General features: G+C 54.4%; 1 protein-coding gene across 1 annotated transcript; it reads left to right on the plus strand.

The window, feature by feature from the left end:
* The first annotated feature begins 2,746 nt into the window (after positions 1–2,746).
* LOC138810736 (putative transferase CAF17 homolog, mitochondrial) lies at positions 2,747–8,520 on the plus strand. Its single transcript, XM_069997933.1, has 3 exons — positions 2,747–3,103; positions 6,830–7,161; positions 7,336–8,520. The coding sequence occupies exons 1-3, from the start codon at positions 2,763–2,765 to the stop codon at positions 7,725–7,727; spliced, it is 1,065 nt and encodes a 354-aa protein (XP_069854034.1). The 5' UTR covers positions 2,747–2,762; the 3' UTR covers positions 7,728–8,520.
* The last annotated feature ends 3,095 nt before the right edge of the window (positions 8,521–11,615 follow it).

Here is an 11,615-nt window from a genome sequence, read left to right on the forward strand (position 1 = left end):
CTTCACTTCACGGGCGCTGCCCTGTGGTGCAGGCCTGGGCTGGCTTCCTTTCTGTCCTCACCCAGGGTGGCAGGGAGGTGCCGGGTCATCCGCAGGCCCGGGGAAGTGGAAGCTGTGACCTGTCAGGGGCATGCATTCCAGTTACCACTGATGTCAGTCAGGAAGCCTGTGGTCAAGGGGGACCGAGGGTTGGGAACCAGCTGGGGGGCTCCTGGCATGGTCCTCTGTCAGTCTAGACGGTCCTAAGGGACTCGCAACTGGGAGGAATCCAGAGCCTTATAGGATTTGGGGCAGACAGGAGGGGACCTGAAAGGCAAAGCTTAGGGCCTGGGGTCTGATCACAGTCAGAAAAACACACACTAGGGGCTGGGAAGGTGGCCCAGTGGTAGAGTGCTTGCCTTGCATACATGAGGCCCTGGGTTCAATTCCTCAGCACCACATAAGCAGAAAAAGCCAGAAGTGGTGCTGTGGCTCAAGTGGTAGAGTGCTAGCCTTGAGCTGAAGAGCTAAGGGACAGCGCCCAGGCCCAGAGTTCAGGCCCCACCACTGGCCAAAAACAAAACAAAACAAAAAAAAAGTAAAACACACACTAAGGCTTCTTTTTTTAGAGATCTACCTGAGACAGTAATTCACTTATTTGTCCAATGTTAACTGAGCCCCTAATGCATTCCAGGCACTGTCCTAGGCCCATGGAACCTGTGGAAGGCAGCTGGAGCTACCCTGAAGTTGGCTCACCCACAGCAGGGCAGAGGGACTTACAAGGAAGGCCGCCCGTCATGGCACCACCACCAAAAAACTATTCTTTTTTTTTTTGGCCAGTCATGGGGCCTGAACTCTGGGCCTTGGCACTGTCTTTCTGCTCTTCAGCTCAAGGCTAGTGCTCTACCACTTGAGCCACAGCGCCACTTCCAGCTTTTTCTGCTTATGTGGTGTTGAGGAATCAAACCCAGGGCCTCATGCACACCAGGCAAACACTCTACCACTGAGCCACCTTCCCAGCCCCAACACTACTATTCTTGAAACTGGTATTTTGTTATATGCATAGGAAATGGACTTGATTTATGAAGAAGGTGGGCAAAGAGGAGACTGGGTAGAGGTCCAGGTCACAGCTGTGAATGGCCAGCCCAGGTGAAGCTGGCTCAAAGGATAAGCTCAAACTTCTTTAGTGAAGACATGTGAGTGAGAGGAGCAGAGACTAGCAGACAGTAAGCTGTTGCTCACAGAGAACCAGGGGCTTGGGGAGATATAAATAGCTTATTCCTGTACATGCAAAGCTCAAGGTATCAGATGTGCAATGGAGGTGGTAGGCTTGGGGGCTAGGGGAAGTGCCTGGTCCAGCAAATACAATTTGGAGCTCCGGGAGTATGGGAAGGATGGTGATACGTCATGAGAAGGAGCTTCATACACCAAGGGGCTGGGAAGAAGGGCATCAAGGAGATCCTAAAGAGGAGCTGGTGAGGTAGGAAGACCAGAGAGCCAAAGAGATAGAAAAATGAACCGTGCCAGGCACAGCCAAAGGGCCTAGGAGAGAGCCCCAATCGTGATCCGGGCAACACCAAAGTATTACATCACTACCGCTGGGTTTATCTGCAGATGTGGTCAGGAGCTTGATGGTGGTAATGGACCAGGGGAGGTATTTATGCACAGGTTGTGGGCAAACAGGGGTCACCCACCACCTCAGCCTTGGCAGCAACCTCCCGAAGGAGACAGGTGTGGGACTTAAGAAGAGAGGAAGCAGCCAGGGATCTGGGAAAGACAGCTCACTGGTTTTCAGTTTTCCTATAAAAGGTAGGAAAGGCTGAGGACAGGGCCAGGGAGAGAATCCAGAGCTCTCCTTGTGCTTTCTTCAATATTCAAGATTCACAGGCCTCTCCACAGTTTGATGTCTACAGCCAAGCGTCATAGCCTGGGTGGCTTATCAACAACAGACATTTCTGTTCTGGAGGCTAGAAATCTGCCATCGCATGGTGAATCCCCTCTCTCTGAGGGCCACTTCTTGGTTCATGGTCAGTCCTTGCTAAGTATTTACGTAGAGGAAGGGGAAAATTCTCTGGGCACTAATCCTACGACAAGGCCCTCACACCCAATCACATCCCAGAGCCTCCTCCTCCACATACCTAGGGGTGAAGATCTCAGCATGTAAGTTTGGAGACGGAAACGTTCAGGTATCAGCAGTCTTTGACCCCCAACGTGAGGAATCTGGAGATGGGCTTTTAATGAGGTCCTTGGGGTGGCCTTAGTCACATGCAGAACTGGTGTTCTCACAAGGCAAGGAGACTAGGACAGGACACCACCGGGGGATGTCTGCGCCTCACCACTTCAGACCGGAAGCCGCCTGCTTATAACTCCTGGGGCTGGGCAGGCGGCTCCGTGCCAGAGCGCCGGCCTGGCCCGCCTGGGCGCGGGTTCGAGTCCTCAGCGCCCCACAGGCGGAGCGCGCCGGAAGTGGCGCTGCGCCCGCCTGGAGCTGCGCAGCTGAGGGCGGCGCCCGGGCCCCGAGCTCAGGCCCCGCGACCGGCCAAAGAAAACCCCCCAAACAAAAGCGTCGGGGCGGCGGCACCGGCGCGGGGTGCGGCCGCGCTGGCACGCGGGGACACGCGAGCGCCGGCCCGACAGCGTCCCGCGCCCCGCGCCTAACTCGGCGGCACCCACGGTTCCTCCGGGACCCCGGCCTCGGCAGGCGAGGGGCGTGGCCTCGCGGGCGGAAGCCCCGCCCCGCCCGCTGCTCCGCCCTGGCGCCCGCCCTGTCACTCAAGAGCAAGATGGCGGCTGCGGCGCTGCTCCGCGGCGCGCTTCCGGGGCGCGGCAGCGCAGCCTGGCGCTGGCGGCTGCACGAGGCTCCGAGGCGCCGCCTGACTCTCGGCTCCGGCTCTCCGGGCGGCGACCCCGCGGACGGCGCCTCCTGGGACTGCTTCCTGCTGCATGAGCGCGCTCTGCTGCGCGTGCGCGGCCCGGACGCGGCGCCCTTCCTGTTGGGGCTGGTGACCAATGATCTGCCACTTTCGAGCCCCGACGCCGGCGCGGCCCCACCCCCTGCGCGCGCGGCGTACGCCCACTTCCTGAACGTGCAGGGCCGCACCCTCTATGACGTCATCCTGTACGGGTGAGCGCGGGCGGGGCGGGAGGGCGCGCGGGGCGGCGCGGGGGCAGAGCCTTCTAGAAGCCCGGGGAGCGGGCGTGGCCGGAGGACGGCGGGCCTCGGGTCTGGGGTCCGGCGTCGGCCTGCCCTCCCGGGGCCCCGCGCCGGCCCCGCGCCGCCCGCCCGCCCGCCCGCCCGCCCCGGCCTTGCCCCGGTCCTGAGATCCGGGCGGAGGAGCGTCCCCGGAACCCGGGGCCCCCGCGGGGCTCTCCTCGGCCCTGAAACGCGTCCCTTCTCGCGTCTCGTCCCGTGGGGCACTTTGGACCCAGAACGCGTCCGCGTGGACTAGACCAGCCGGGCTGCTCTGCGCATGCGCCCGCCCCGGGGCCGGGCCCGGCCTTGCATCCAGACCACCAGAACCCGCCAGAATCCGACGTCCTCCCTCTCCCTCTCTCGTGGTGGTACCGGGGCTTGAACCCAGGGCCTTTTTATTCGAGGATCATACTCTGACGGCTCTACTTCCAGCTTTGTTTGGGGGTGGTTCATTGGAGATGAGTCTCACGGACTCTCCTGCCCGGGCTGGCTTTGAACCGCGATCCTCAGGTCTCAGCCTCCTGAGTAGCCAGGGTGACAGGCCTGAGCCTCGGGCGCCCGGCTTCATCTTAAATCTTTTGTGTCAGCAATGTGTGGTACGTGTGGCCCGGCTGACAATGTTGCTGTTGTTGTTTTACTTTGAAGTTGCTCAGAAGTGATAGCAAGCTGGTGGTGGTCGTTCACACTTGGAATCCTCGCTCCTCAGGAAACAGACCCGAGGATTTGGGGTTTGAAACAAGCCCCAGCAAAAGCCCGTGAGACTGTCCCCAGTTAAACACACAGCTGGAAGTGGAGCTGTGGCTCAAGTGGTGAAAAAGTCTGAGTTCCTCTGTCATGTCAACCCCCGAGTTCAAGCCCCAGGATGCTTGGACGTACACAGTGGTCAGTAGACACCAGTCTTGGAATTTTAAATTTAGATGTCATCTTGTGGCGGTGCTGCTCAGAATAAGGAACAGTTCCCGGATGGTCAGTTGACAACAGCACACTGTAGGGTGGATTGGGTTGCTAAGTTGGAATATTTATCAGGTTATATTCAGTACATTTTCATATTCAGCTATTTTCAATGTACAGTGAGTTACATGGATGTAACAGCAACATAAGTTGGAGCTACTCTGGCATCTATTCTGCCCACTGCTGTTAACATACTCGCTTTATGATGTTGTGTGGGGCCCTAAGACTCCTTTCTTACTTCTGCTATCGCCTTTTTATCTCTCTTCACGCGAGTCCTTGGCCCCTTGCCATCCTATTCTCTGGGAATACAGGACTTCAGTTTTGTTTTTTAGGGCTTTTTTCTCCTTTTCACACCTTTCCACCTGGCCCAGGGTGTGTCACCAGTTTTTAGTAATGGGTGATTTTTAACTGCATTCTCTGCTTGGTGACGGTGAGTTCCCACAGTCTGAGCACGTGGTCTGTCAGTTGCTGTCTGGCGTGCTGAGGCACTGTGGCCATTTAGCACTGACCTGAGGCTCAGCTCAGACCACATGCTAGCGACCCCCTGAGCAGGGGTTGTTGAATAATCTTTCATGAAAGCTTCCCTCTCCCATCCTAATTCATTTCACAGTCCTTTCACTCCTCAGCAATGGGATGGTGGTCCGTCAGCCTCCTTGGGGATTTTGGGTGCTGGCTGGTGTTGCCCACATTTTACCCTGCCCCAGCTCCGCGGTGGCTTGTAGGGGATTAAGACTGAGCTCTGCTGTCTTTCCTGCATTGCTGCCCGGGATGCTTAGGGGTGAGTCTTTGAGCTTACCCTTCTTCCTCATTTGGCTGCTGTTTCCATCGCTGGCTGCTGTGATGGGGAGAGGGCAGAGCTCCTGGAGCTCTGGAGTGTGCCGGCTGATGTGGTACCCTTCTCCGTGGGCATGTCTCTGCCTTCTTGCTCTTTCTCAGAGCTTGTCTCTGTCTCCCCCAGCCTCCCTCTCTATCTCTCTATCTTTGGAGGTGTTTTTTTTTCCCCTTTGTTTTTGGTAGTCTTGCTAACAAGTCCAAGCTGGTCTCAAACTTTCACTCCTTGTCTCAGCTGGGATTATAGGTGCACATTACCATGCCAGACAATGTGGATTATTTAAACTTTCATACTTCCAACTTGTTATCCGTGAGGCATTCCTTTCTCTCAGTACCCTGTTCTGCTTCCTGGATCAGTATCTTTTCTCAGATAAAGCTCTAGATTTTTTTTTTTTTTGTCAGTTGTGGGACTTGAACTCTGGGCTTAGGCGCTGTCCCTCAGCTCTTCAGCTCAAGGCTAGTGTTCTACCACTTGAGCCACAGTGCCACTTTGGTTTTCTGGTAGTTTATTGGAGATAAGAGTCTCATGGACTTTCCTGCTCAGGCTGGCTTTGAACTATGATCTTCAGATCTCAGCCTCCTGAGTAGCTAGGATTACAGGTGTGTGCCACTAGTGCCCAGCTAAGCTCTAAAATTTAAAAAAAAATTGTTGGCTGTTATTTTTTTAGGAAATTTTCTTTTTTTTTTCTTTTGATCAGTACTGAGGTTTGAAATCAGAACCTTGTGGTTAAAAGGAGTCACTCTTACGTCTGAGCCGGACTTCCAGCCTAGAGTTTGCTTGTCATTTTTGAGCTAGGGTCTCATTTTCTGGTTGGGTATGCACTAAGGAACAAGAGATGTGCAGAGACGTAAGCTGTGACAAGTCTTCAGAGTAGTCAACCACCTTCCCAGGAGCTCTTTTCCCAAACGAATGGTTGCAAGCCCTTGGTCTGAGCCTAACCATCTCCTCTTGGGCCTTTGGCAGCCCTGGAACCTACTGGTAAATCAGCTGGCTCCTCAGTGGGTTGGTAGTGTACTTCCAGTGCAGTCTCCAGCACAAGGCCCAAATGGTTGGAGGCTAGATCTACACCAGAATTTGTAGGGGCTAGCCGGGCGCTGGTGGCTCACGCCTGTAATCCTAGCTACTCAGGAGGCTGAGATCTGAGGATCGAGGTTCAAAGCCAGCCCGGGCAGGAGAGACCATGAGACTCCTATCTCCAATAAACCACCAGAAAACCGGAAGTGGCGCTGTAGCTCAAGTGGTAGAGCGCTCGCCTTGAGCTGAAGAGCTGAGGGACAGCGCCCAGGCCTGGAGTTCAAGCCCCATGACCGACAAAAAAAAAAAAAAAAAAGAATTTGTAGGGGCTGGGCTCAGCAATTATACAAGGCGATCCCTTTCTGTGTCTGCCTGTGCTTCCCAGGGACAGTGCTGTGTATCTGTGGATGTGGCTCTCTGTGTGTTGGGACTTTGGAAATGTAGCCCTGAAACTCCACCGTGTGTTTGCCTAAGGGCAAGACTGTCTGCATTGTTTCTCATGTATTTGTCCGTGCTTAATGATGAGACTGGGCCTCTTTGGCCTGCAGTGCACTTGTCTGTCACCAACCCTACCCGCATTGGCAGCTTGCTCTATGTAGCCAGTCCTGACTCTGCCTGATGGTCTTGCTTGTCTGCTCCTCCCATGTGGGCAGAGTGGGGTGGGGTGGTCCCACATGGCTGTGAGCACTGCCCTTGGCCCTCCAGGGGCACGGTCAAAGCGCACACTTGTCTGTCTGTGATGCTGTTCACTGGTGGTGCAGCCGGGCACTGCTCTTCGTGCTTTGGTCTTCATCATTGTTGAGTAGGCAGTGGGCAGAGACTCCTTCCCATTCCCTAACCCCCTCCCTCTCTCCTGACAGGCTTCCCGAGGGGGCACCGGGGTTCTTCCTGGAGTGCGACAGCTCTGTGCTGGGAGCCCTGCAGAAGCACCTTGCACTGTACAAGATCCGACGGAAGGTCACGGTGGAGCTGAGTCCAGAGCTCCACGTGTGGGCTGTGCTGCCCAGCGCCCCCCATCTGTCCAGAGCTGTGCCTCTGCAGGAGAGGGCGGAAGCCACTGCCATCCTGGCCCGTGATCCCCGGACTGCATGCATGGGCTGGCGGCTTCTCACCCAAGACCATGGTGTAACTCTTGTGCCCAGGGGCCGGCTTGGGGACCTCCGGGATTATCACATACATCGATATCAACAAGGTATGGGAGGTTCGCCGGGACGGGTGGAGAGGAGGGGCGGGGAAGGGGAGCCCACATAGCTGTGTGGCCCCCAAGTGGGCAGGACAGGTAGAGAGGCTGGGTGGGATTGTCCTGCCCATTTGGACAAGACTGACAGGACTGGGACTCATCTCTCTGGTATCTGACCCCCCACAGGCATCCCCGAGGGGGTTCGAGACCTGCCTCCGGGAGTGGCTCTACCCTTGGAGTCCAACTTGGCCTTCATGAACGGCGTGAGCTTCACCAAAGGATGCTACATTGGCCAGGAGCTGACCGCTCGCACCCACCACATGGGTGTCATTCGAAAGCGCCTCTTCCCTGTGCATCTCGAGGGCCCTCTCCCTGAGCGTGGCATTGGCCTGGGCACTGTGGTGCTGACTGAAACGGGACAGACAGCTGGCAAGTTCAGAGCCGGCCAGGGGAGTGTGGGACTGGCCCTGCTTCGGTCGGACACCATCAAAGGTCCTCTCCACATGAAGACCTCTGAGAACCGTCAGGTGGCTGTAACTGCCTCAGTGCCAGACTGGTGGCCTCCAGCCACCAAGTAGCCCTGCGTGCTCAGTTACTGGGGTGCCACAGTCTGTCTGCTGTGTTCCACTAGGTATGAGCCCCACTTCGCATGGTGCCCCCTGAACGCTCAACTGGAAAGTCCCTGTGTGCCCCGGGCCATAGTCATGCCCAGCCACCACTGATTCTTCTTGGGGAGGGTCCCATACTTGACCGACATCCTCTCCTGGAACACCCTGTGCCTGGGCCAGCAGGAACCCCCTCAGCCAGGAGAAGAAAGGGCCGGACAACCCAGTTGGGTTCACATATGAGTCCTTAGGTCAAAGACAGCATGGCATTGGTGTGGGCTTGGGCAGCACCTTGTTCCCAGCTGGAAGTGGGACACAGCATGTCTGCTGTGTCAGCAGGCTTTGGAAAAGGCTTCGTGGTGGGAGTTTGTCTGAGGTTGGAGCCATGGGCTCCTTGGGACGGGATGTCTGCACCCCGAGTCAGCATGGCTCCTTGGGACGGATTCTGCACATCTGAGTCAGCACTTTCTAAGGGTGTCTCTGTGACTAGTTAACGCACACTGTGGGGTCTAGAAAGGCACCCACAACACACATGCCTCCTGCTTTTGCCTCTGGAAGTCTGCTTAAGGGTGCTTAAGTCCTGGCGGAGGGGCTTCTACTTGAGGTGTTTTTCTCTAGTTTGAGAAACTGCCCTGTGGTGTAAGTATGGGAGCAGCTCCCGGCCAGCGGTGAGGCGCGCGCCGCTGGGACTGGCAGCCTTTTCCTGTTGTAATGTGAACATGCTGCACAAGCAGGGAAGGGTGTATTAAAGTGTGGCCTACAAACAGCCACGTCAGAACTCTGGTTTCATTTCAGGCAGGAGGAGGTTGGGATGTGCTTTGGGGGTTGGTAGACTGGACATGTGCAGTTGCCATCCCTGGAGAACAGCAAACACCCGGTGAAATCAGCATGTCTCAGCAGAGCTCTGTGCACAGTGCTGTTGTGAGCAGGGGAGGGTCAGGTGTGGCCAGCGCACGCTCGGTTCTCAGGACTTGGGCAGCTGGTGGCTCTGAGCTTTGGTTTGCAGGTCCCAGGCCTAGGGGCCCCCAAGCCTAGACCACCAGTGGCTGGAACAGGGAGGGAGCCTATTGCCGTGCTGGAGCCCGGTCAGGGGCCCTGACAGCCTTAGCCCTGGAGGCCGTCTAGGCTGGTGGCCTCAGTGCCCCTGCACAGAAGTGCAGTTTTCAGTGGCCTGGGAAGGGGCTGCAGTAGCAAGAAGAAGAGGGAGGACCAGGAGGCTGGGCACTGCCTGGCATGGACTGCATAACTGGGTACAAGGACCAGGCCAGCACAGCGACTGAGGCGGAGCCTCCCCCGAGACCCCACGGTGCTGACGAGTGTCACCACGGGGCCCGAGGCCACGCCTGGTTGGCTGCCTGTAGGCAGGAGCAGAGACTCCTCCTGGGGCCATAAGGCTGTGCAGGCTCTGGCACGTGCCTGCCTTGTTCTGGTTGGGCTGTCCGAGCCTGGACCATGACCGCACGTGTCTGTCACGGCCTGGCGTCTGGCTCCCTTTCCCCCTGGAGAAACACGCACACGCACGCTCGCACGCACACATGCAAGGGAGAGGAGCATGCCAATAGGAGCTACTTGGAAGCCGCCGCAGCCGTGCCTGGCCTCCGCAGAGGACATGTCTCAGAGGTGTCCCTTCGTTGCCACCCCCATGCCTACAGCATTTTCGTCTACTTTGAGACATCTGGGAGGACTTGAGGCCAGTTTTCTCTCAGGTTGCACCTGCCACGTGACTGAAGGCCATCCCTTGGAGGTTGTGACTCTGACGTGAGTGTTTGTGTCTGAGCTAGACTGTTCTGGGTCTGTCACATACTCGGCCTTGTGCAGGAGCCTGCCTGAGAGTGGGGGTGGGTGGGGCCCAAGGCCTGGTGCTGTTTGGGGACTACTCAGTTTTAAAGCATGGTTCATATGGAACAGATACATATTTCTTGGAAAAACTAAGCCATGTTAAGCATGGTGGAATGGGCCTGTAGTTCCAGCTCCTCGGGGGGAAGAGCCAGGAGGGTCATGAATTTGAGGCCAGCCTGGGCAGAGTCAGTGAGACCTATCTTAAGACAGAATAGGATGGGGTGTGACTCAAGTGGTTCAATCCTTAGTCTCCGCCACCCCCCCAAAAAAAACTCAAATGAACAAAATGAATCAGCTTTATGGGGAGGGCTGGCTTAATTCTCCAGGACCCCCTGTGTGTCCTGGTGTGAGATGAGCTATCGTAATTTAACACGTACAGCTGGGTTTCTGCTGTAAACCTTTCGGAGCAACCACTCCGAGTCGTCTTTTAGAGAAAGCCTTCCAAGGAATCGTGACTCCATCCTGGGAAGATAAACTCTTGTGTTCGATGTGGGAGACTGGTCTCAGAGATTTCCACAGGCTCCAAGCTGTAAGATGCGTCCTAATTGCCTGGCACCTTACCCCAGGTAGAAAGGGAGAACTACTGCTTCCTATTTCTGTTGGTAGAGGAGCTGGCTTTGGACTGGTTGGTTTTCGTATTGCACTGTGTCATGACCTCTGGGAACTAACTGGAGGGAGTATCGAGGGGTGAAAGTAAGGGGTCAGGTTCTCTCAGAGGCTTTTAAAATTTTATTTTTATTTATTTTTTTACTTTATTAAAACATGGAACTGATAGTTTATGCCTGTAATCACAGCTCTTCAAGGAGGCTGAGATCTGAGGATTAAGGTTTAAATCCAGCCCAGGAAGATAAATCTATGAGATTATTATTTCCAGTTAACCAACAAAACCAAAGCTGGAACCGGAGGCATGGCTCAAGTTGAGTGCCAACCATGAGTGGAAAAAACAACAGAGCAAGAGACTGAGGCCTTGGGTTCAATCCCCAGTACTAGCACAACTCTCCCCCGCCCCCCAAAAAAAGTTCACAAAAATTACTGTGTATGAGCCAGGACCATTAGGAAAAGAGTACAGTCAAGTACATTAAGACATTGAAGTAACCCAACATATAAAATAAATACATTAAATATATCTAACGAAATAAGGTATTTACATTTGAGTAAGAATATAGAAGTGGTCACTTGCCCATGGCTGGGAGGGAAGAGGGAGACACTGGTTGATAGGTAAAGGTCACAGTAGAGGGAACAGGACCTGTTCTTACACAGGTGACTAGGCACAAACACCGGCATATGATTCAGAATAGCTGAGAGGACTGAGAATGTTCTCGGCATGAAATGATAAATGCGCAGAAACAATGGTAGTAGTATAATAGGTACTTAGAAACTGCTCTTGCAAGAAATACTGGCTCCTCATTTGGGCCCATAAGTTAACTAAGAGCAAGATAAAAATCTGACATCTCTAATAATTAAAAAAGTCTGACATCTCTGCTTCCATCTGTACCTTGGATACCAAGAACAACAAGATTGATAATTAGCATATGTATTTATTTGTTGTGTTGGTACCGGGGTTTGAACTCAGCTTTACGCTTTTGCTTGGCTTTTTCTGCTCAATGCTGATGCTCTATCATTTGAGAACTGGGCCTGGGTGCTGTCCCTGAGCTCTTCAGTTCAAAGCAAGCACTCTACTACTTGAGCCACAGTGCCACTTCTGGTTTTCTGGTGGTTAATTGGAGATAACAGTATCACACTTGGCTGCCTAGGCTGGCTTTGAACCGTGATCCTCAGATCTCAGCCTTCTGAGTAGCCACCGCCACCTGGCCACAATGAATTTTTCTCCCTCTAGAATGGGATCTCATGTAAGAAATTCTTGCACAAAAAAGTTCTCTCAAAATTTCTTCTAATTTGGGTTTGGTTTTTAAAACAGCATAGCTTTTAAAAATTCATTATGTTTTAAAATTCATTGTAGCTTTTTAAAAAATTGAGGTAAGATTCATATAATGTAAGATCATTTTAAAGTGTGCAGTTTGG

Source organism: Dipodomys merriami, unplaced genomic scaffold (genome assembly GCF_024711535.1).
Source record: "Dipodomys merriami isolate MVZ:Mamm:240054 unplaced genomic scaffold, mDipMer1.0.p SCAF_508, whole genome shotgun sequence".
Taxonomy (NCBI): Eukaryota; Metazoa; Chordata; class Mammalia; order Rodentia; family Heteromyidae; genus Dipodomys; species Dipodomys merriami.

What these genes read in the sequence shown, in the direction of transcription:
- LOC138810736 (XM_069997933.1), top strand. Translation starts at nt 2,763, where the DNA reads ATGGCGGCTGCGGCGCTGCTCCGCGGCGCGCTTCCGGGGCGCGGCAGC. An exon ending in TATGACGTCATCCTGTACGG is followed by an intron (nt 3,104 to 6,829) that starts GTGAGCGCGGGC and finishes CTCTCCTGACAG; the next exon opens with GCTTCCCGAGGGGGCACCGG. An exon ending in CATACATCGATATCAACAAG is followed by an intron (nt 7,162 to 7,335) that starts GTATGGGAGGTT and finishes GACCCCCCACAG; the next exon opens with GCATCCCCGAGGGGGTTCGA.